The sequence below is a fragment of the Sciurus vulgaris genome (genome assembly GCF_902686455.1).
Source record: "Sciurus vulgaris genome assembly, chromosome: 5".
In the NCBI taxonomy this organism is placed as follows: Eukaryota; Metazoa; Chordata; class Mammalia; order Rodentia; family Sciuridae; genus Sciurus; species Sciurus vulgaris.
In genome coordinates, this window is record NC_136465.1 from 163,585,808 (window position 1) to 163,611,155 (window position 25,348).

At 40.7% G+C, this 25,348-nt stretch overlaps 2 protein-coding genes across 2 annotated transcripts; one reads left to right on the forward strand and one right to left on the reverse strand.

The window, feature by feature from the left end:
- Positions 1-580: 580 nt before the first annotated feature.
- Positions 581-15,935, forward strand: HSP90B1 (heat shock protein 90 beta family member 1). Its single transcript, XM_079142880.1, has 18 exons — positions 581-742; positions 1,666-1,768; positions 2,505-2,646; positions 3,152-3,268; positions 4,284-4,615; positions 7,179-7,290; positions 7,506-7,625; positions 8,706-8,822; positions 10,168-10,305; positions 10,390-10,467; positions 10,667-10,732; positions 11,732-12,001; positions 12,260-12,505; positions 13,461-13,597; positions 14,577-14,655; positions 14,735-14,890; positions 15,237-15,359; positions 15,638-15,935. The coding sequence occupies exons 1-18, from the start codon at positions 694-696 to the stop codon at positions 15,665-15,667; spliced, it is 2,415 nt and encodes an 804-aa protein (XP_078999006.1). The 5' UTR covers positions 581-693; the 3' UTR covers positions 15,668-15,935.
- A 1,924-nt stretch (positions 15,936-17,859) lies between these two features.
- UQCC6 (ubiquinol-cytochrome c reductase complex assembly factor 6) lies at positions 17,860-24,829 on the reverse strand. The gene is made up of 3 exons (XM_079142879.1): positions 23,322-24,829; positions 22,813-22,930; positions 17,860-18,694 (listed from the first exon to the last, which is right to left on the reverse strand). The coding sequence occupies exons 2-3, from the start codon at positions 22,918-22,920 to the stop codon at positions 18,590-18,592; spliced, it is 213 nt and encodes a 70-aa protein (XP_078999005.1). The 5' UTR covers positions 22,921-22,930; positions 23,322-24,829; the 3' UTR covers positions 17,860-18,589.
- Positions 24,830-25,348: the final 519 nt, after the last annotated feature.

The window sequence follows — 25,348 nt, forward strand, 5'->3', positions numbered from 1 at the left end:
TACGTTGCACGCCGGGAGCTGTGGTTTCTCACCACCCCAATCCGAAAGCGTTCCGGAAGATCTTCAGCCCCTCACGTTTCTCTTTTCTGAGAAGCACTGCCAAATAGAAAGCTGGCAGCGAACGTCGGGCTGGAAGGGCTCTCTACGTGACTCCAGAGGAGAAAAACGTAAAAAAACGCGTTGCCATGGCTACCGTTTCCCCTGGTCACGGAATAAACGCTCTCTAGGATCCGGAAGTGGTTCAGCCGCGACCCCTCGAAGAGGATGGACGTGTTGTGCGCTACGTTCATTGGACGGCTTCCCTCAGAGGCCAAGTCTTCCCAGGCAAAGGGGTGGTCCCGCGTGTGAGGGGCCCGCGGAGCCATTCGATTGGAGAAAAGCTGCTACGCGAAACCAATCGGAAGGAGCCACGCTTCGGGCATCGGACACCGCACCTGGACAGCTCCGATTGGTGGACTGTGGTCCCCACCACGCGTACCCATTGGGTACAGAGGGTGCGTGGTGCGGCGCGATTGGTGGATTCGTGTTTCCCGTCCCCCGCCCGCGAGCAGTGGGGGTGAAAAGCGGCCCGACCTGCTTGGGGTGTAGTGGGCGGACCGCGCGGCCAGAGGTGTGAGGATCTGAGCTCCGGGGTGGGGGGGCGGAGGCGGCTCCTGCGGTCAAAAGAGACTTGAGACTCACCCGCCACGCGCCATGAGGGCCCTGTGGGTGCTGGGCCTCTGCTGCGTCCTGCTGACCTTCGGTGAGTGATCTTGGGGGACAGGTCACCCCCCTCCTCCAGCTCGGCCGCTTCTCGAAGGTTCTGGGGGCGTTGAACCAGGGATTGGGGATATTAGGGCCTGCGGTGGGCCGCACGGGCCATCGCCTTTCCTCGAAAGAGGCTCAGGGGATTACCTTTACTCTGTTCTTCCTCTGGAAAGAAAAGAAACTGAAGAGATCGATTTAAATCCCCTGCAAATCTAATAGTAGCGCGCACGGAGATCTCCGCCACCGGGGTGGGGCCTCTCTCTTGGCCTCCGGTTCCTCGGGGAGCATTGCGGATGCCCCTCCCGGAGGACTTTTGTCAGTCGCTGCAACCTTTGGCTGTCCGCTCCTGAGGACCCCTTCCCCCAGCCCTGCGACTCCCCGCGAGCGCGTTTGGCTTCTTGGTCTCCGGAGCGTGGGGGACCTTGGGCCTGCGAGATAACAATGTCTGGGTGTTTGATACAGTTTTGCTCCAGCTTGGGTCTTCCCCTTCTCAGCCCCCTAGGCCTAATTTCTGTTTCCCGAGCCAGAAGTTGCACAAATCCTGTTTGTATTCTCCCCATGATAAGAAAGGCCCAAGTTTTGGTTTGGTCAGTTGGAGGCCTTGTCTCGGCTGTGCGCAACACGTGTGGGTGTAGATGGGGCCTGGTATCGCTCTGCTAAACGTCACTTATAAAGAATAAAGAATCAGAAGGACGCTGTTTAAGGGGTGCCGCCTCCGTATTTCAGAATCTACTGGAGAACCTCAGCATCTCGATTTAAATAAGAAATGTGCTGACTTCAGTAGATCCTTTCTTCCATCCCCACCTCCCACATTTGCCCACTGGATTTTGCAACACCTACCCTTGCCCTGTTTGAGCATATTCTTTCTGCAAAGCAAAACCATGTTGAAGAGTTTTCCAATGTTAAATCTCTCTTCAGGGTCAGTTAGAGCTGACGATGAAGTCGATGTGGATGGTACAGTGGAAGAGGACCTGGGCAAAAGCAGAGAAGGCTCAAGGACAGATGATGAAGTAGTACAGAGGTCTGTTCATTTGAAACTGCATAGATAAGCCCCATGAAGGTTGTGGGATCCAGTAGCTGCTTTTGTTTCTTCAAAGATCCAGATTAAGTATAACATTCTGTATTTAAATACTTGAAAATGTTGGAGGTATGCAATTATTTGCACACATGAGTATCTCCTCTAGGAGATATCTGCCTCTAGGAATAACTGATCAAAGAAATTGAATGAGGGGCTAAAGATGCAGCTCAGCACTTGTCTAGCATACTCTTGACCCTGGGTTCCATTCCCAGAACTGGGGGAAAATAAATGGAATGAATTCCTTTGAACACTATTTTGATAACTATTGTAGAATACTAGTTAATAAATTTTCTAACACCTTAGAAACTACCTGCATTTAGTTTTTTTATTTCTTATGTATTCTTAGTAATTTAAAAAACAATTTCTGTCATTTTTTTAAAAAATTTTGGCTTTTTAGGACTTAGTGACAATTTTTCAAAGTCCTTATTATGGACCATACATGAGTATGAGTTTGCTTTTTAGTAAAGGAAGGTTGTGTTTATTTTTCTGGCAATTTTAAGCACTGAGAATACCCAGCTCAATAACTTAATAAGGATCTAGTATATTAAAGATATTTCATAAAAATTCATATTTTGCCCTTTCCATCTGCAAGACAATCTTCAGAGGCCATTTGTGTTCTCATTACAGGCTATATTTTTAAAGAGAACTAAGTATTTGTTTATCTAACTGATTTTCTTAGAGAGGAAGAAGCTATCCAGTTGGATGGATTAAATGCATCACAAATAAGAGAACTTAGAGAGAAATCTGAAAAGTTTGCCTTCCAAGCTGAAGTTAACAGGATGATGAAACTTATCATCAATTCATTGTATAAAAATAAAGAGGTGAGCAACATTTGGTTAGGGTAGTCTTGTCTCTGTATGGTGGCATATTTGTTTCCTTTAATAGTAAATAAAGTAAATTTCAGTACTTGGTCATTCCAATTAAGTAGTTTACAAAGTTGACCCAGTATGTACAAGAATTGCTACTGATATGTACTGGGGAGTGTTGGACATTTCCCCTTTCTTTTTCTTTTCCCCTTCAGATTTGTTCATGGTCTGCTAAATAATTGAGTTAAGGGCAGTCACCCAAACAAGCTTTGTGTGTTGCATATCTGAAAATCACTGGTAGGAGAATAAAGTTACTACTCTTTACCAGTTCAGGTATCTTATAGTTGCTGTCATCCTTTTACCGAGAAAGTAAAACCATCCTGTACCATTAAAAAGTTTTAGCCCTTACAGAGTGCTTTTTCAAGGGTATAAAGGAGAAATAAAATATGTTTCACATGAAATGCAGCATCTTGTATATCTTGAGGCTAATCTAAGTGTATTAAATCTGACTTCTCTTCAGATTTTCCTGCGAGAACTCATTTCCAATGCTTCTGATGCGTTGGATAAGATAAGGCTAATATCACTAACTGATGAAAATGCGCTTTCTGGAAATGAGGAACTAACAGTCAAAATTAAGGTAAGCATAGATAATTTTGTTTCTTTTGAATCCTTAGAGAAAGGGAGTCCATATGGATCAAGATAGACAACCTTAGGCTGCAGTGACAAGTAACACCCTAATTTCAGTTGCTTACCTCAGGAGTTAGCAAACTAGCCAGTTGGCCAAATCTGTCTCTTTGAATTTTTATAAATAAAGTTTTATTGAAATGTAGCTGTATCCATTTGCTTTTTATCGATGACTGCTTTCGTCTACGCTGGCAGTAATCATTGTGATAGGGACCTTATGACTTATAAAGGCTAATATAATTACCTGTCTGGTCCTTCACATGAAAAATTGACTGACTTCTGGCTTAAATCATTCCACAGGCTATGTAGGTCTTTACCTCATCCTCCCACCAGGACTCAGGCTGATTGAGCAGCCATCTGGAGTGTAGCTGGTTGCCATGACACAGAGAGCTCAGAGGGTCGCAGACCAATTAAAAGCTCATCCTGAAAGCTACGCTAGCCTCCCACTGCAACTCATTGGCCAGAACTAATCATGTGGCCTCACCCATAAATAAATGGACGGAAATGTAATCCTACCATGTTTCTGGAGACAGAACCAGGGGTATTTACTGAAGAATATTAATGATCATCACAAATTCCTAATAATAGGAATCATTCAGGATTAGAGTCAGAATCATTTTGTTTTCTATCAAAGAAATAAGCAAAATTGAAATTTTATTTTAAGTCAGTCTCTGGCTTTTGACATTTAGACTAGTCTGTTATCTTTTTTATATTGGTGGCTCTCTGAAGGTACAGAGCTTTAAAATATTCTTGTAAAAAATGTTTCTGCTCCAAGACGTACCTTTCAAAATAAAAAAAAGGCCATAAAGTACTGTACAGAAGAAAATATCTGTTTGGTTTTCTATATTGTAATTAATGTGGTCCAAAGCTGGTAGTTTCTCCATGTGGAGCCTCAGTATTTGCTTTGCATAATGGGAGTATTAAGGAGAGCAACTATCTGATTTTTTTTTTTTTTTCCTTGCTTTTAGTGTGACAAGGAGAAAAACCTACTACATGTCACAGACACTGGTGTTGGAATGACCAGAGAAGAGTTGGTTAAAAACCTTGGTACCATAGCCAAATCTGGGACAAGTGAATTTTTAAACAAAATGACTGAAGCACAAGAAGATAGCCAGTCAACTTCTGAATTGATTGGCCAGTTTGGTGTCGGTTTCTATTCTGCCTTCCTTGTAGCAGATAAGGTTATTGTCACATCGAAACATAACAATGATACCCAGCACATCTGGGAGTCTGACTCCAACGAATTTTCTGTAATTGCTGACCCTCGAGGAAACACTCTAGGCCGGGGAACAACAATTACGTGAGTATTACTATTTCCTAATAAGAATTAATAATCATAGTGAGAATCTTGACTCTCCAGTTCTTGTTCTCTGGCAAAATGGTTTATTGTGGGCCCTAATTTCCTTGCTTATTAAATGAAGAATTTGAACCCTCATCATTTGAAGATATATTTGAGGGTGTGAAAAGGGCTGAGCACATTGAGGAACTTGTCTAGAAAGGCCAAAGGAAACAGAAAGAGAAGGCAAGGAAATGACAAGGTCAAGATATTCCGCCTTACTGTATGACTTCCTCTTACATTTGACTGATAAAACAGATACACCAGGCAGTTCAGTCATGTACTACTTCTGTTCCTGTTGCTAAATTAACTGCCATTGTACCATTCTGAGAGATTTGTGAGGATTAAATGAGATCATGAAATTCATATCTGGTATATGTTAACTGACGGAATTACTTTTATTTTTCCTACTACATGGAGAGGTGTTATACATTTTTTCCCCCTAAAGCTGCTTTTAGAAACTAAGCCTAAATTCCTTCCCCATTTTTTTAAAAGTCTGACTTCCCATTACAAGTCCCTTCCCCTCAACATATAAATGTTCCAATATTTGTGGAAGGAGAGGAGGGCAGGTAGTGCCATGCCCCTTTATACTTCTGGCACATACATTCTCCCTGGGGATCGGTTCCGGGACCCCCACGGATACTGAAATTCACAGGTGCTCAAGTCTCTATAAAATCACAAGTATTTGCATGTGATTTACATACATTGTCCCATATTTAAACCATCTTTAGATTATTTATAATACCTAATATGATGTAAATGTGTATAAGTAGTTGTTCTTTATTGTTTAGGGAATAATCAGGCAAAAGTTGACATGTTCATAAATAACCCTCATAGGCCTAACTGCATGGAACAAGTCAACAATAATGTAACATCTTTGTTTCCTGTGGGTTGAATCTGCTGATGTGAAACCCATGGATGTGAAAGACTGACAGTACTTACCCTTGCTTTACTTGACCTTCTGTCCACACCTTGGTCAAGCCCACTGTTTTGAATTTTAGCCACCTTTCCCATTGAAATTAAACACTTGAGCATGTCATTTCCATGACTGCTTGTCTTTTTAAAAAATTTTCTTTGCTTATTTCTTAAATGTCGATAATTTCTTTAAGTTTCTGCCCTTTCCTCATTGTCTCTAGGTTCCTCATAGTTTTGTCTACTGCCCTCGCTTTAGATTCCCTTAAATCTATATTGTTAGTCTAGATGAAGAGTCAGCAAACTTCACTATAAAGAGCCAACTAGCAATTATTTACTACTTGTGGGCTATAAGGTCTGTCACAACTCTGCTGTTTGGGCTTAAAGATAATAATAGAAAATATATGAGGATGTGGCCCAGTGCAGGTTTTTATAGGTGCCAGCTGTAGCTTGCCAGCCCCTTTCCTAGAGCTAGGCCCTGTGCTCATATATCTTGTTGCCTTTAAAAAACACCTTAACTAAGTTGTTTAGCCATCAGCTCTAGGCCAAAATGGAACTCCTTATCTATCCCATGTCACCAAGACATATACTCTGAGACCAGAGACCTAGACACCTTTCAAAGCTGTCAGTGTCGTCTCTACTTGTTGGCAGTGACCACTAAACTATAACAAGCCGTCTGAGACAGGGATAACATGGATATACCATTTCCCCTACTTATTAGGAGCACAAACATTAGTACGAGCTATCTGCTGTGTTTCGGAATATGTTGTGACTTGGGGTGGAGGGGAGCTTCGCAGAAGAGGCAGTGCTGTGGTTTTCAGTGTTGGAATTAAACTAACACTGCCCATCAAATGGTGGATATGTTCATATATTCACTGTCCATTATGGCAACCTCTAGACACGTAGCTATGACACGTAGCTACAAGTACCTGGAATGTGCCAGTGCAACTATGAAACTGAATTTTAAACTTTATTTAAATAGTCACATATGACTATTTTTGGATAGTACAGATAGAAGCAGTAATTCAGACTAGGAATCTAGCTCAGATATAGAGGTCCTGGGTTCAGTCTCCAGTACTGCAAAAACAAAAAAGAGAGAAACAATAATTCAGATTATTTGCTACTTTATAAGGAATCATGTTTTTATCAGGAATCATTTATAATAATTGTTTCTAGAAAAACAGTAAAAATCACAAAAATGCAAGTAATTCCATTTTTCTCTAAAATGTTTCATTGATTTCTCACCTTGAGTAAAGAAACCCGAGGGCTGGGGATATAGCTCAGTTGGTAGAGTGCTTGCCTTGCATGCACAAGGCCCTGGGTTCAATCCCCAGCACCACCAAAAAAAAAAAAAAGAAAGAAAGAGAAACCCAACATACTCTGAAGGTTGGAAACACTTTCATTTTATGCTAAAATATTTGCCACTTGAGGGAAGATTCAGTCTTATACTATACCCATAAGCCCTATTGGTGATGGAGAGTTCTTAACATGAATAACGGGGACATTTTGGATTATACAGAATTGTTGGATATTATTGTTACCAAGATATTTAGAAAAGTTTTTAATCAAATCTTCTAAATCTTGAATATGTCTAAGCAGTTTATTTTCCTTGTAGCCTCGTCTTAAAAGAAGAAGCATCTGATTACCTTGAATTGGATACAATTAAAAATCTCGTCAAAAAATATTCACAGTTTATAAACTTCCCTATTTATGTATGGAGCAGCAAGGTAAATCTATATCAGTAAAACTTTTATATTACCTTGGCACATATTTAAATGTTGAAAACGTAACAGTGAAGGTTAAACGTGGTTCTTTGAGTCAAGGATAGATACAACTGGGGTTTTCTTAACAAAGATCTATTTTGTTGAGCTATAATGTTGCTTTTTATTTTATAAAATCAGAGTTCTTGAACACATGCGTTTAACCATAATCGTACTTTCAGACTGAAACTGTTGAGGAACCCATGGAAGAAGAAGAAGCCACCAAAGAAGAAAAAGAAGAATCTGATGATGAAGCTGCAGTAGAAGAAGAAGATGAAGAGAAGAAACCAAAAACTAAGAAAGTAGGTCTGGTTCCTCCCCCTGCTTAAAATGTTCAGCCTACAAACCCACGTGTGTACAGGCTGATTTGAGAGAAGTTTCTGTTCTGAAAGCTCTCCTTTTTCCAGATGACCCAGGCTTTAATACAGCTTATTTGCATGTGTGTTGTCCTAGGTTTTAAGTAACAAACATGGGTCATCTTTATAAAGAGAATTGCTGACTTCTGTTTATTGCCTAGGACTGGTGGCTTATGTATTCTGAATTTGAAATTCCTAAAAAGCTTTCTGCATCCTCTTGTCCTTTTATGTTGGGATTAACTTGAAAATTACAAAGTACTTTTCTTGCTTATTCAGGTAACAGAGTAAGTACAGGTATGGGTGGTAGTAGTTGAGAAATACTTGGTATAAGATGTTGGCTGACTACCTGGCTGACTTTCTTTTTTGGTACTGCTGGGGAACAGACTTTGAGGGTCTTGCATGTGCTAGGCAAGCACTTCACCTCTGAACCAGATCTCCAGCCCTCAGAAAACATTTTCAGAAAATGACTTCTTAGCCTAGTTCATTGTTTTTATTTTGTTCATTTGTTTGTTTTGGGTTCATGTGTGTGGGATGAGGGGGGATGATACTGGGGATTGAACCTGGAGATGCTTTACCACGAAACTACATCCCCACCCCTTTTTATTTCTTGTGACAAGGTCTAAGGTCTAGTTAAGTTGTCTAATCTGATCTCAAACTTACCATCCCCCTGCTTTAACACCCAGCAGTTAATTGGCTTTTTATTAGTTACCATGTTAGCCAATTTCCTTTTTTTGGGGGGGGGGGGGTGCTGGGGATCGAACCCAGGGCCTTGTGCTTACAAGGCAAGCACTCTACCAACTGAGCTATCTCCCCAACCCCGCCAATTTCCTTTTTTATTAAGTATTAGATAAACATCGAGAAAGAGGCTTTGCTTATAAATGTTTGGTCCAGTGACCAGGAACCATGGTGGATAAAAGGTATCCTCTGGTGCTTTATGTATTCTTTTGAAACTCACAGAAGTTATGGTTGCAACTAGGTTAAATTGACCAGTGCTAAGAAACACTAACCAAATACTGTTAACTTCAGGTTGAAAAAACAGTGTGGGATTGGGAACTTATGAATGATATCAAACCAATATGGCAGCGACCATCAAAAGAAGTAGAAGAAGATGAATATAAAGCTTTCTACAAATCATTTTCAAAGGTAAAAATTATGTTAGAATTCCTTAGCTTTAGTTTATTAATAAGCAGACAAGACATCACCATATTAGTTCAATTGACTATGGTAAATGATGGTGAATGAGATGGTAAATCAAAAGTGTTTTAAAATTTTTTATGATTTAAACATAGTTTCCTTCTTAATCCTGTATATTTTATAATATTTTTAAAATTCTGTGGTGGAGTCCATAGGTTTCATTAGATTGACAGTGGGTCTGTTACAAACCAGATTAAGAATCATCTCTGCATAGTTAGGCATTTGATTTTTCATTGCAAAACCCATAAAACATGAAATATGTTATGGAAGAGTTTTTCATATTGAATCTTTAAAGAGCTTGGTTACAACATCAGACGCCGTCCATATATCTAGGAATAATTACTAAGTCTGTTTCCTTGCCTTTTTTTTTTTTTTTTTTTAAACTGATTACTTATAATTCTTAAGACTCTAAAACTATGATTGATTTTATGTTTGACTAAGTTTGTTTTAATGTTTCTCCAAACAGCATTTGAACAACTAATACAGTATGTTAAAGAACGTAGCAAGGACATATAAAACTTAATGTTCTATATTTTTCTTTTCTCTATTCCATATCCTGTAAGTTTTAACACTTAGTCTGATTCCATGATTTCCATGAACTTGAAAGCCCTAGAATGTATTACTTGGGCAACTGTGATTTAAAAATATTTAGAAGCCACATTTAAAAATCGAGACAGGTGAAATCAATTTTAACTTTCCCAGAACAGTAGTATTTCAGCATGTAAGCAATGTAAAAAATTAAAGAAATATTTTACATTCTTTTTTTCTTTTAATTTGTCTTTAAAATGTATTTAACAATTCATACTATCCAGTGATCTATAACTGAATATGGATTCAGTAATGGATGAAACAGACCCAGAGAATTTCTGGCTATTGGTATTTATATCCCTCTTATATGCACTGCTGGAGACCAGATTTCATGGAGGAAATCTATCCTTGTAGTTTCCATAGATCAGCAGTGCATTCATGAAGTGGTGTGTATGATTCTGTCATTTAGACTGGGTGCTGCTTTTCCTTCCCTGCCGTCTCACACATATGGAACTTAGTCTTCATTATCCTTCCATGAATTGAGTAGATAACAGTGATGTTACTGGCATCAAAACAAACTAAGGAAAGAAGTAAGAATTACTTCCTTGGTCATTTCTTTCCTTGCACCCCTACCTATGCCTCCCTGCCACCTCTGGTAAGGGACCTGTTTTTTTTAGTTAAATGCTTGAAACGTGTAATAAATTGCTTAGCCTTTGCACTCCTTTTTGCTGTGCCTCTTGAATGACTAAGTTCCAACCTTCCTTAGGAAAGTGATGACCCCATGGCTTATATCCACTTCACTGCTGAAGGGGAAGTTACCTTCAAATCAATTTTATTTGTACCCACATCTGCTCCACGTGGTCTATTTGATGAATATGGATCAAAGAAGAGCGATTACATTAAGGTGGGTCTTTAGTGTAGTTTAACCTGAGTTTAAAATTCAAAGGTGTAATTTCCAGAAAGTAACTCTTCTCTGCTCTCTCCTTAGCTGTATGTGCGCCGTGTGTTCATCACAGATGACTTCCATGATATGATGCCTAAGTACCTTAATTTTGTCAAGGGTGTTGTGAGTATCTGAAGATTGGGGGCAGGGGACATTGGAGTGGGAGTGTCTCACAGTGTTGTATTTTTCATTTTCTGCTGTTTTGGGGAGTGTTTGTTGTTTTGGTTTGGCTTTGCTTTATTCCAGTGTCAGCATTTTGTTTTGTTTTGTTTTGTTTTGTTTTGTTTTAACTGCTCACTGAACTTTGTTTTGCCATCTGCAGGTGGACTCAGATGATCTCCCCTTGAATGTTTCCCGTGAGACTCTTCAGCAACATAAACTGCTTAAGGTAAGGTTCCTGGGAAGAGAATGATCACTTTGCTCTTTGGGTCTGTCAGAAGACAGACTCCATTACAGAAGCAGATTTTCAGTCTAATCCTTGACCCTTCAGAAGAACTGTCATTCTGGGATTATCAAGTCGTAAGAATCTAATTGTTTCTCCCCAACATTAAGATTTCAGACAAATGGAAAAGTTGATAAAAATTGTGCAGTGAACATCTCTATGTACCCATTGCCTTATTAACAAACTTATCATAATAGATTTTATCACACAGTCACTCACTTATCAAACCTTTCATTAAACCTTTTCCCCTAGTACCTTCGTAATTAGCAGACTTTGTAGTTTTTTGTTTGAAAGTAGCCCATTTATTCACTTGTTTAGATTTTTAAAAGAATTTCAGTGAGCCAATTGTACCTCAGGAGGCTGAGGCAGGAGGATCTCGAGTTCAAGGCCAGCCTTAGCAACTTAGCAAGACCCTCTCTCAAAATAAAAAATAGTAGGAATTGGGGATATAGCTTAGTGGTAAAGTGCCCCTGGGCTCAATTCCCAATCCAGAAAAAAAAAATCAGTTCTAAAATTAGAATATCAGCATGTAAAGCACGATGCAGTTTGCATGGTGGCACATACCTGTAGTCCCATTGATTTGGAAGGCTGGGACAGGAGTATTAGAAAATGTTCAGGGGCAGCCTCAGCAACTTAGCAAGGCCCTAAGCAACCTAGTGAGACCCTGTCTCAAAATGAAAGCTGAGGATGTGGCCTGAGCTTCCTTGGGTTTGATTCCTGGTACCCAAAAAAAAAAAGTAGAAATAAAATCACAATGTGATTATTTACACTGAGCCTAGATTCAGCTCAATCTGACAGTACAAGCGTTTCTCCATTCCCCACCCCTGGATCAACAGTAGTGATGGTTCCTGTCTTTGTATCTTTCACCACTGCTCCCCTGGACCCTTACAGTCTCAAAGATTGGAGATGGACTCTTCTAATCTTTTATCCTCGAATTTTGCTTAGGTGATTAGGAAGAAGCTTGTCCGTAAAACTCTGGACATGATCAAGAAGATTGCCGATGAGAAATACAATGATACCTTTTGGAAAGAATTTGGTACCAACATCAAGCTTGGTGTGATTGAAGACCACTCCAATCGAACCCGTCTTGCTAAACTTCTTAGATTCCAGTCTTCTCATCATCCAACTGACATTACTAGTCTAGACCAGTATGTGGAAAGAATGAAGGAGAAACAGGACAAAATCTACTTCATGGCTGGGTCCAGCAGAAAAGAGGTGAGATGAAATACAGCCCTCAAGGGGTCCTGGTAGGAAACTGGGGACTTAGAGCCAACTCTTGAGGGGGAAAAAAAGAGGACAAATTAATTTTGTGATTGTAGTAGTCCTGAAGACTGGTCTGTCACTGACAAGACAATCACTTCTTAATCACCTTTCAGATGACACTGTAAATGCTGTATAAGTATAGCTAATAGGATAGACAATTATGCCAAGACCAGACTTGGAAGATTCTCATTAATTCCCTTAATTTTGTAGGCCGAGTCTTCTCCATTTGTTGAGCGACTTCTGAAAAAGGGCTATGAAGTCATTTACCTCACAGAACCTGTGGATGAATATTGCATTCAGGCCCTTCCTGAATTTGATGGAAAGAGGTTTCAGAATGTTGCCAAGGAAGGAGTGAAATTTGATGAAAGTGAGAAAACTAAGGAGAGTCGAGAAGCAACTGAGAAGGAATTTGAGCCTCTGCTCAACTGGATGAAAGATAAAGCCCTTAAGGACAAGGTATTCTGGAAATTATAAATTGAAAATTTTAGCACCCACGTTTAAGAAATAAATTATTAATTTTTTTTTTTTTTTGGTACCAGGATTGAACTCAGGGGCACTCAACCCCTGAGCCACATCCCCAGTCCTAATTTGTATTTTATTTAGAGACAAGGTCTGAGTTGCTTATTTTATTTAGAGACAAGGTCGCCATTGCTGAGGATGGCTTTGAGCTCTTGATCTCCTATCTCAACCTCCCAAGCTTCTGGGGTAATAGGTGTGTTCCACCATACCTGGCTATGAATTATTAAATTCTTGGGAGGAAGATCTTAAAACTTTTTTGGTAGTTTAATATTGCTATTATAATAACAAGTTTTACGAGTTAAATTTTATATGCTTTAAAAGCCGGTGTTGCCAAAGCAGGCACAGTAGCACACACTTCTAATCCCTACTCAGGCTGAGGGAGAAGGATCACAAGTTCAAGACCTGCCTGGGCAACTGAGCGAGACCCCATCTGAAATAAAAATAAAAAAAGAACTGGGAATGTAACTCAGTGGTAGAGCCTCCCTAGGTTCAATCCTCTGTAAATTGGGGCAGGGGAGGTTTGGTGTTTGAAGTACTTCTGAGTGAAAAATTCTCATTATTAAATAATAGCATCTGTGAAGATTTCCTAATACTGAATGAAATTTTTTATGATCTGCCGCTGTTCATGATTTTAATTAACAGTCCCTTTTTTTAAGTACCAGGGATTGAACTCAGGCACATGACCTGAGCCACATCCCCAACCCTATTTTGTATTTTAGAATCAGGGTCTCACTGAGTTGCTTAGCTCCTCAGTTTTGCTTAGGCTGGCTTTGAACTCATGATCCTTGTGCCTGGCTTAAGTGGCAGAGTTTTAGGAAGCTGAAATACAATTTCTGAGTGCCCATACCTGTTGATGGGCATCTCCATCTAACTTTTGGTTTCTCACCCTAAGATTGAAAAAGCTGTGGTGTCACAGCGCCTGACGGAGTCTCCGTGCGCTCTTGTGGCCAGCCAGTATGGGTGGTCTGGAAACATGGAGAGGATCATGAAAGCACAGGCATACCAAACGGGCAAGGACATCTCCACCAAGTAAGCACTCTGGGGAGGGAGAGCCCTGCCAGCATACTGGCTCTTGTCCAGGTGCCTGCTTCTGTGCACAGCCTAATGTCCACCAGTCTGTGTATTAGAGAGAGAGCAGGTTTCCAAAGGATTCCACCAACTTAGATAAAGAAAAGGTCTTTAACTCATTTGTTGGTTTCATAATATTTTACATACAAATGGAGATTCTTTTTATCTGTTCTACATATTTTTACTTTTGGATTATGTGATTAATTCCATAGTTAGCATGACAGCTCATCAACATATAACATTTATACTACAAAACACTGTCTTGTTTATGTCTTCTGATTTGCCTATAAATTCCAAGTGGAGAACATCATTGTTTTATGTCTAATTATAACTTGTAATAGACAGTTAAGACATGTCTATCAATTTCAGTAAATGTTTAACAGGAAGTTGCCTACCATTCAGTACACATTTGAGCACTTAAACTGTGTCTGTGTACATAAATCAGAAGTAGACAAATTTCCTGTCTTTGAGACATTGAGACTAGTCAGGACGATGGATAAGGCCCACCCTAGGCCCTATGTAGGTAACAGTTGTACCAGGGTAGAGATGGACGTGGTTCTTCCCTGTCCTCAATTGATTTTGGAACCTAATTGATGAAGGCATTGTAGAGAAAGTGTCACTTGAGTGGCATCCAGCACTTGGAGAGGCAGGGCTTCAATTACAGTAGTAAGAGTAAGGGAATGTGCAAGATGTTAAATCGAGTTACTCACTCAGCGCTGCTTTAGGTACTTGAGACACTTCAATAAACATAAAAGTTGCCTTTTATTTCACCTTCTTCTAACCATGCACACCTGCCTTTTAAAGGGAGTAATATAAGTACATCTTGGTTTTTTTTTTTTTTTCCAAGTGTTATTCTCTATAATTATCAAGGTTAGAGTAAAGGAAATATATGAACCCTAAAAATTGATGTTTTGTTAATGTTCATTTTGTCCCTTAATAGTTACTATGCCAGTCAGAAAAAAACATTTGAAATTAACCCCAGACATCCACTGATCAGAGACATGCTTCGGCGAATTAAGGTAAGAAACGTTATACCAGTTCTCTTAATTGTCTTTTAAATTTGAAAACATTAATCAAGTGCATCTTCTCCGATCTCAGGAAGATGAAGATGACAAAACAGTCTTGGATCTTGCTGTGGTTTTGTTTGAAACGGCAACTCTTCGGTCCGGATACCTTCTGCCAGACACTAAAGCATACGGAGATAGAATAGAAAGAATGCTTCGCCTCAGTTTAAACATTGACCCTGACGCAAAGGTGTGTATCCCCAACCGTCCCACATAGGTTGATTGTATTTTGTTGTTTTTTCATGATTGAGAGCTTTGAGAAGTTTACCGAATTTCTACTTTTTGAAATAGTATATTTTTTGAAACAATTGACTTTGAAGTCCCCATAGTTCAAGCATTATGTTATGAATGAATGTAAAGCCCCTCTTTTATATTCTCTTTCCTTCCCCCCAGCCCCCATCTTGAATGTTAACTCTGGTTAGGGGATTTACTCTGTGGTTCCGAATAAATAGGAGTGACATCCATGATGATCTTGGACAGTTAAGCAAAATGAAACTAGATCCCAAGGCATTAATGGGCTCACTGATGTCCCTTAGGTGGAAGAAGAACCAGAAGAAGAGCCTGAAGACACAGCCGAAGACACAGCTGAAGACGCAGAGCAGGATGAAGATGAGGAAGAATTGGATGCAGGAACAGAAGAAGAACAAGAAACAGCAGAGGTATGTCAGCAGGAGTCGGGTCTGTACCTTCAGCTCTTCCTGAGTTTTAGTTGAGACGGTTAGGACTGTGACTTAAAGAATTGACTAGACCGAGAGTCTTAACAGAATTCTGCTTAGAAATAACTGACAGTGATATCAAATTGAAGGTCTGGAGCAAATTAAGAATGTCCTCACATTCTTTATTTTTTCTAGCCATTCTTGAGGCATTTTTAAATAGACAAACCTTCTGTAAACTGGAGATTTTGCTAGCTTTTAACATCTTGTTTTTGTTTTCACAGAAATCTACAGCCGAAAAAGACGAATTGTAAATTATACTCTCACCATTGGATCCTGTGTGGAGCAGGAATGTGAAATTTAAGTCATTTTTTTGGGGGTGGGGAGAGACTTGTTTTGGATGCTCCCCAGCCCCCTTCTCCCCTGCACTGTAAAATGTTGGGATTGTGGGTCACAGGAAGAAGTGGGTTTTTTAGTTGAATTTTTTTTAACATTCCTCATGAATGTAAATTTGTACTATTTAACTGACTATTCTTGGTGTAAAATCTTGTCATGTGTATAAAAATAAAAAATCCAAATACCGTTTTGCCTGTATTTTCATAGTGCATACACAGAATTACCTGATACTTGGGTTTTGGGTTGTTTGTTTGGTTTTTGTTTGTTTGGTACTGGGGATTAAACCCATGCCCTCCCTAAGTTGCTGAGGCTGGCCTCAAACTTGAAATTCTCCTGCCTCCCATCTCCCAAGTCAGTGAGATCACGGGCATGCACCGCCAGCCTGGCTAAGTAGACCTTTTTAAAAATATGTCCATGCCCTTCCTTTCTTATAAGAAATAGAAGGGCAATTCAGTCATAGAGGAACATGGCATAATTAAGATACAGTTTCCTTGTAATGTTTATTTTCACTGTAAATTACCAATTTTTAATGTTATACTCAAAGCCATCAGACTGTACTGAGTGACATCTGATCCCTACATTTTCAAATTCTGGATTGTCACTACTTCCACAGGAAGTAGCATCATATTGCCTTAGTTCTTGGTAAAAGTAAGCAATTGCCACAAACCTTACACAATCTGTTTAATTTGGCCTAATCTAATTACCACATAGGTGGCAACTGGTCTGTTGGCCTCTTTAATTAAAAAGAGCTTTATTAAGGAATAAGCTAGACAGCTTCCTTGTTTTCTGGCATTGAAACTCAGGCCTGCATGTGCTAGGCAGTCTACTTTAGTACTCAGCTATACCTTTGCCTGACTTCATTTTTAACACCACCCGTCGAATTCATTCTCCAGGAGGCACTGAGATAGAGTTTAGTACACCCAATGTTAAGGAGCACCCTTGGATCAACAGGAGGGAAAGGACACAATAGGTGCAGCTTTGCACAAGGCCACTCGAACTGAGACAATCTAGTGTTGCAGGTTTTCCCGGTGACCCCAAAGGTCCATGGCATGTAGCTGTAAGGCCCCCAAAAAGGAAACCCCAACTCTGTCCCATGGATCCACGGCAACCCCAATCAACCGCAGGAGGCGTCACTTGATGCAAACCGCAAGAGGTGTTTATTCCAGCGCGCTGGGACCCAACTCCAGGAGTCGAGTCCCTAGCAGAAAATCTTGTAGGTTTATAAAGGCAGAAACCACACATCGGGAGGGGTCACACATGAAAGGGGGAAAAGGGGGAACAAAGCTGCCAGGAAATTTCAAAGGGGGTCTGGGTTTGCTGACAACATGTTTCACAATGTTTTACAACAGGTGTAGATTCTGGTCAATAGTTTCTGGTCATCCTACTGTTTGAGCACTATCTGGCTATCAGGCTCAATTTACTCTTTTACTCTCTGTTTGGGGCTGTTTCCTGGAACAGCTTTAAGGGCTTTGTTCCCATTACTGGGAGGGAAACCTTAGGGAGTTGAGATAAAACAGACAGCTTAAAAAAATGTCCATTCTTTCAGTAGCAACTTGCTCATTGGCTAGGAAGTAAGCAAAGGAAGAATTCTGAAAAATACAAATAGCCCTGAACAAAAGTCAACAGTCTAAATTTTATTCTTTATAGACTCAGGTTGAAATACTTGCATTAGTTTATTAGGGCCGATATGTCTAAAAAGGAACTACAAACTAGGTAGATGGAAACAATAGAAACTTATTCTCACAGTTCTGGAGGCCAGAACTTTCAAAATTCAAGTGTCCCCAGGGCCATGCTCTGTGACTAATCCCTCCTCCTAGTTGCAGTGTCCCTCAATCCGGTGGCCCTTGGCTTGAAGCACATCACTGCCTCTTGTCACGTAGTGTTGTGTCTGTCTTTACGTGGCATTTTCCTCTTACCAAGGCAACAACGATCGGATTAGACCCAACCTAAGGCTCTCACCTTAACTTGGCTGTATTTGCAGAGACCTACTTCTAAACAAGGCCATGTTCACAGGTACTAGGGGTTAAGACTTCAGCGTCTTCTCAGGGAACAATTCAACCAGTAACAATGCTCATTTAAGTTTTTCAGTTATTTTAAAATATAAGAAAAAGTAAATGCCAGTTTTAGTTTGGTTTCTCAAACTTAGGGGTTAAGGACATTATGAAAAGACCGTCCACAAATATTAAAATTTTGTTACACAATTCCAAAATCACCTCAAATTTTTAAAATATTTTGACTTAACCCATTGTCCCATCATCACAGATGTCAAATACCTATGAAAACAAATCTATAATAATTTATTAAGTTGTAATTGTATTCACATTAATACAAGTTTTAGATTGTGATTCCTAACCAACTTTAATGCACCTGTGTCAATTTTGTTGAACTATTGACAAAATTGAAAACTTAAGATTTGGTAAGTCAATGCAGCTTAGAACAAATGGTACTTCCCAATATTTAGAGAAATGTTAGACACCCACCCTAAGCATTCACTTTATAATTCCCGTATTGCCACTACAGTCAGGCTTATTTAGAAAAACCAACCAGAATTATAAGGGTCAGATACACTGCAAATACGCCACACCCCACATATACTCAAGGCTCAGTATCTTCTGACCACCTTCAAGAAGCTGATGATTTATTCTTTGGCAGTTCACAAGAGATTCTGGTCAAACCATAATAAAATGTCACCATATCGGTCAATATTTACTGAGTACCTCTTTCTGAAGTTAACATTGGATTAGGTGCTTAAGGACAAGTAGTTTGACTCAATAAATTAAAAAAATACATATTTAAGACATTATTCTCAGAATTCTTCAAACAGTTGTAGTGTGAAATTTCTATTGCTGAGAAATTTGAGGTTCATGTTCAATGTGCTGTCTCTCTTTCAGTCCCAAAAGCTCCGTTCTGAGTTCTCCGGGCTTTGGTGGAATATCAGGTATGGTCTGCAATAAACAAACGCCAGGGCTTTCTTAGACTGTAATTCAATGTGACTTGAAAGATTTTAAACTAATGAGTAAAACCAAAAAGTTCCCTACTTGCTACTCAATAATAAATCTTTATTAAAAGAATCTCTGGTTGATCTAAATTTCTTTCTAGCACTATATTTATGATTCTATCATCCTGGCAATATCTTAAATACTAAAGAAGTCACAGAGAAACAGTTTGTATCAATTTCAATTCATAGACTCATAAATTTGAGTAAAACTTACATAATTGGAAATTCATTCCTGCAATGTTTACTGATTCTCTACCATGTACCTGGCCCAGGAAACAGCTATTAGGGATTGATTCATTTGCTCAAAAATATTAAGTGCCCATTATGTGCAATGCATAAAACAAAGAACAAAAAAAATACAGAATCCTTGTCTTGGAGAAAGGTCAAGAAAAGCATGAGAAGGTGACTATTGTTTGGTAATAACTGTATTGAGATATAATTCATATACCACAACATTCTCCCATTTAAAGTGCACAACTCAAGGCTTGGGTGTAGCTCAGTGATAGAGCACTTGCCAATCATATCTGAAGCCCTGGGTTCAATCCCTAGCAACACACACACACACACACACACACACACAAAGTGTACAATTCAATAGTTTTTAGTGCAGTATATTTACAGAGTTGTAAGTCCATCACAATAGGTTTCAGAACATTTTCATCATCCTTAAACTCCATAGCAGTTACCCCAATTTACATTACCACCAGTAGTGCAAGAGGGTTCCAATTTCTCCACACCATTGATGACACCTGTTACTGTTTACTGTAGTCTTCATAGTGATTATGAAGTGGTCTCTCATTGTGGGGTTTTTAAAAATTTTTTTCAGTTGTAGATGGGCACAATACCTTTATTTTATTTATTTATTCTTAATGTGATGCTAAGGCTCGAAACCCAGCGCCTCACAGGTGCTAGGCAAATGCTCTACTACTGGGCTACAACCCCAACCCCTCTCATTGTGGTTTTGATTTGCACTTCTGTGACAGCTAATGATGCTGAGCATCTTTTAATTTGCTTATTGGCTAAGACGGTGACTTTTGAACAAAGACATGGAATTAACTGCGAGGGTTTCAGGCAGATGGAACCACAAATGCAGAGGACTTAAGGCAGGAGCGTGCCTTCATTTTCAAGGAAAAGCAAGGATGTCAGGATAGCTAGTACAACGTGTTCAACATCGTTAGTAGGAAACAAGGGCAGGGGGAGAAAGGGGAGACTCCAGTGGTTTTCACTCAGACGGGAAAGTTTTACGAGTAACATGACCTAACTCAAGTGTAAAAAAGATGACAATGAGTTGGGTGCCGTGGCACGTGCCTATAGTCCCAGTGGCTGGGAGGCTGAGGCAGGAGGATCAAGAGTTCAAAGCCAGCCTCAGCAATGGCAAGGCACTAAGCAACTAGTGAGACCCTGTCTCTAAATAAAGTTCTAAAGAGGGCTGGGGATTTGGCTCAAAAAAAAAAAAAAAAAAAAAAGACAATGGTAGCTTTGTTGAGAATGTAGGAAAGCAAGATGGAAGGCAGAAGATGGTTAGGAAGCTATTGTGATAACTGAGGAAAGAGATGACTTGACCTGGGTAGTAGTAATGGAGGTGGTGAGAAGGGGTGAGTGTGTGAATGTATTTTTCAGATTAATCTAATGACATCTGTTTAAGTACGCAGTAAGAGAGAGGAATTTTGTTTCAATCTGAACAGGTTTCAATCTAAACATCTAGTGGAGTCACTTCCTTTGCTATTGTGATGAGGATGCGGATGAAACATGCAGGACAACTAGAACAAAGCACCCTTAATAGTTCTCCCTCGTGACAGCACTGAGAACAGTCCTAGGCAGCCATCAGGGTCTTCTCTGTTTTGAACTCTTAACTAAAACTTTTAGTTGTCAGACTGAACAATTCCAAAAGGACAGGTAAAGAATATAAATTTCCTAAATGTCAGAAAAGCATAAAGCATCCTGAATACAACCAGCCAGCCTGGCCTCAGTACCTACAGAGGTGCCCTGTTGCACTACTACTGGCCAGACAGACTGAGGTGGTCTTTCAGTATGCTCCTTACCTGTTACTTTGGGAGGAAGCAGCTCAAAACCTCCTCCCAAAGTATAGGTAGCTGCTGGCAATAGCCCTTGCACATTCCCAATTAGGAGATGGGTGAATCAAAAGTCAATTACCCAGGGTCAAATTCCAAGCATTCCTTCCTTTATAAGAGCTGCTAATGGATATTCCTGTATAAGTAGAGACTAAACTGCATTTCTGTGGAAAGTTCTTACCACTTTCCGTCTCCACTAATTGTCCGTGATGTTGCAGTCAGAACTCTTAAAAGAGAAGCAAACTGAAGAGGTAAGAAAGAACTACTCTAGCACTGTTTATCTGAAAAGTACACACCACCTAAATGTCAACAAGGGAGGGAGCAAATAATGTATATGGAATGTCCACCTTATAAAATACTACATGATGGTTGGCTGGGTGTGTAGCTCAGTGGTACAGCATTTGCTTAGCATGTGTGAAGCCCTGGATTTGATCTCCATCACCCCGAAGCAAACTATACAAAGGATAAAGACTATTAATATCACATAAATGTCTATTCACATAGACGTTAACCAAAACAAGCAAGGTGCTGAGAAATATATATATGAACTCCTACTTACGTGGAAAAAAACACTCCACAAACTGTGTGTGTGCTCATGTGTATTCACCAACCAAAAAATGGGAGAAATGGGGAGCAGACAGAAGAAAGGGCATTATAAGCTGGGGATTTGCATTTTACTCGACTCACTTCCACTGGAATGTTTTACAAGGGGGTTATACTATTTTATTTTATTTTTTGTATTATTTTATTAATAGGAACAAAAAAGAAACACCATGCAGAAAGCTTGAGCTTCAGATCCTTAAATCAATGCCTCATTAAGCCATGATCTTGGGAAATAACCTGTTTTAAAACCTAAACTTCCTCACTTGAAAACTGGGATAAACTCCTCTGAAATTATAGTGATAACTGACTGAAATGAATTTATTGCACTACACAGGGTTGGTTCTATGTTACCTGTCCAGGCACTGTCTGAGCTCAGGACAGGATGCTGCAAACCACTGTGTCATGCCTATAGTATAACAGTTGGACACCCTTTTAATTATTTGCACCATTCTTTCTTATCTCCATCTTCCCAAGATCTTAATGCCTGGAAAGCACCTTTAATTCCCTGTTCCTAAATCAACGAATGCCTACTGCCATTAAGTTAAACTTCTCCCTCCTATGTATGCCTATATGAACTTATTCTTCTTTCTACAAATTTTTGCTGGTCATCTGCTGCATTCCAGGCTCTCTTCCACGTGACTGAGATACAAAAGTGAATCAGATGGACAGTTCCTTTGTGGAGTGTACATTCTAGTGGAACAAGCAGACAAGAAAACAGGAATAAACAACTGCAAATTGCAACAAGGGCTCTATGGAAACAATGGACTGAATGGAATAGCACAGGAGAAAAGAATCCTTTGAGAGCTGGCCAAAGAACTCATTGCTGGAGGGGATATTGAAGCCCTTAGGGTTATTTTTGTCTTTTTTTTGTTGTTACCCAGGATTGAACTCAGGGGCCCTTAACTACTGGGCCCCATCCCCAGTCCATGTATATAATTTATTTAGTGACAGGTTCTTGTTGAGTGGCTTAGGGCCTCCCTAATTTGCTGAGGTTGGCTCTGAACTCGCGATCCTCCTGCTTCAGCCCCCCAAGTTGCTGGGATAAGACTTAAGTTTGAAAGAAGGTAATCACGCTACGATTTGGAAGAAAAGCACGGTAGAGGAAAAGAAGGCTTTGTGGTAGGGTTAAGTTGAGTGCATTTGAGAAGGTGCCTGAAAGCCAGCATGGCTGCAATAGAGGGAACGTGGGAGGAATGGCCAGTAGTGGTAGGAGCCGCATTGTGGAAGAGGTCACCGGCCGTGCATTGCTCTAGAGGAACCGGGATGCCATCACAGGGTTTTTAGGCTCGGGGGCAGATGGGATCCTAGTTTCGCTTAAGGTCTCTTTTCCTGCTGTGAGGAGCATGAAGTGGTCCAGCGAAGAGGAGAGAGGGCCCCCTCCAGCACTCACCAGGTCAGGCCGGTAGTACCTGTGCACCGCTTCGGCCCCCGCTAACATGGCCAGGAGGCTAGCCGCGAACATTTTCAGGTAAGAGCTCATGGGCACGCCCGCGGGCATGGTCCGAGGGCTGCACGGGGAGGGAAGAGGCGGTGTTAGAAGGCCCTCGGCTCACGACTAGACCGCGCGGGACCGAGGCGCTCGGGTTGGCGCGGAAACCAGCCGCACTGGGACCCGCACGCGGGAGGGGCGGGGCCAAAACACCCGACTCTCTCCGTCCACGCGCCTCGGTTTCCTCGGTTACTACACGAGGTCGTCCAGCGGACGAACACTCGTTCCGGGCCTAAGCGCAGCCTGGACTGAAGGCGAGGAGGGCTGGGCCAGCAGTACGCAAAGGCAGCGCTTGCAGAGCAAGAGGAATGCTGACACGGGGTGGTTTCCGCGCCCCTTCAGCCTCTAGAAGAGGAACTGCAGGCAGCACTCCCCCTTCCCCTGTGGACGCGCCCGGGGAGAGAGTGTACCGCGAAGTGCACAGGCGCGGGGCAGCCAGGCAGAGCGCGGGTGGAAGAGTCCCGAAGACGGAGCGGACCGCGAGCTGCCCGGACCTAAAGTGTAGTGAGTGGGTGCCGTGCCGGAGGAGAAAGCGAGCGCACTACAGGCGCCTGCGCAGTTGCATGGCCCGGGCGGAAGTCGGATGCTGGAGGGGAACTAATGCGTGTATCTTAACTCCTACACTTTTAGTGGCCCGGCCTCCTAGTGCCGCTTCAGTGGTGCGGACGTTTGGGTTTCCCTGACATACGTGGTATCTTAGGTTCGGGTCTGGGTTACTGTATCATTTGTCCTTTCGTACGAAGGGAATTGCACGCGTTTACTACTTTTAGGGAGGGTTGGAGTTCCGCGCACTGAGTGATAGCGTGCTCTTACGAGGTCCTCTCCAGCGAAGTTAGAAGCGCTCGCGGTCCTTGTTTCTGACACCCCTTTAATACCTGAAATAGAGCCACGCCCAGACAACTGTTGGAAAAGAGGAAACCTGAAGTCGATAACACCCGATCCATGCATTTTTAGATTGTCTTGTGAACTGATTTTTGTTAACCAAAAAGTTAGTGTAAGAATGAATTCTGCAGGATTAAGGTTGTGTGTGTAACATGAATCATGATACACTCATTTGCTTTCGACATCAGTTATTTTAAAGGATACAATTTGTAGTAGGTTGCTGTGTATACCTACATGAAGCCTTTCTCACAATCGACATGAGCATATCCACCACCCGCAAACGTTTCTTGCTGCTTCCTTCTAATCCCTCTCTGTTCCACACTGTTCTCTTGGTAATCACTGATCATCTTTCTGTCTCGAGATTGGTTTGCATCTTCTAGAATGGTATATAAATGGAGTCAAACAGCATATACTATTTTTTATCTAGCTTATTTCATGCAGCAGGGTTAAGATTCTTCCACGTTGCTGCATGTATGTGTACTACTTTTTATTGCTGAGTATATTTTTACCACAATTGGTTTATCCATTCACTGGGTCGACCCTTTGTTTTCCAGTTGTTGTGGTTAGTAGAAATGAGGCAGGGGCAAAGGACAGGTGACTGGTTATCAAAGAAAGGAAGTGGGTAGACAGCAGAAATTCCTCATCAACCGGTTCTAACACCTCCAGGGGAAGGGTCTCGCCTTCCAAAACCAGCGATTACTCCCAGGGCAGCTCTTTTCCTGCTTTTGGTCGAAGGAGATAAGAGGACATAGATAAGAGGAGAAGGTGGCATGAGAAGTACGGAAACCTAAAATCTAAAATCTACAAAGGGGCAAGACACACCCCCTCCCACGGGCACCAGCTCTGGGACCCCAGCTCCTCTCCTGAGGAGTCTACTATCCCCCTCCTTCTGTCTCTTAAATAAAATTTGCTTTCTTTGCTTGCCTCGGTGTTTCTCAGGTGCTTAATCTTCAACACCAGGGGAATGAGGACCTGATCCTGATTTTCGAGACTGGTATAGAAACAAAGCTCCTATGAACAGAAAGAATATGAGAAAGACTTATGAATTTATGCTTCCATTTCTTTTAGATACTTACCTAAAAAAAGAATAAATGGCACATATGGTAGGAGTGTATATATATATATATATATATATATATATATATACATCTTGTACATTTTTCTTGGATCTAATATTAATGGTGTGTTTTCTAATTGTTGTTAATATATACAACTGATTTTTCTTGCTCTATTTCAGTTTTGCACTTATTCATTACATTACTTTTTTTGTAAGTTCCATAATATTTTCCACAAATCATTACGTGAACTGTGAATACAGTATTTTTAATAGATGTAACTAATCAATCTTGAGGAAGTTCCCCAGAAAGTTCCTTTCTGTTTCTAGCTCGACGAAATTTGTTTTTATTAAAAATGAATGTTTGTCAAATGCTGAATCTACATCTATACAGATGATTATGCTTTCTATAGTTTGCTAATGAATTATATAGATTGATTTTCAGATGTTAAACCAATCTTGTATTATTCAGATAAATTCTACCTGGTTATGATATTTTTC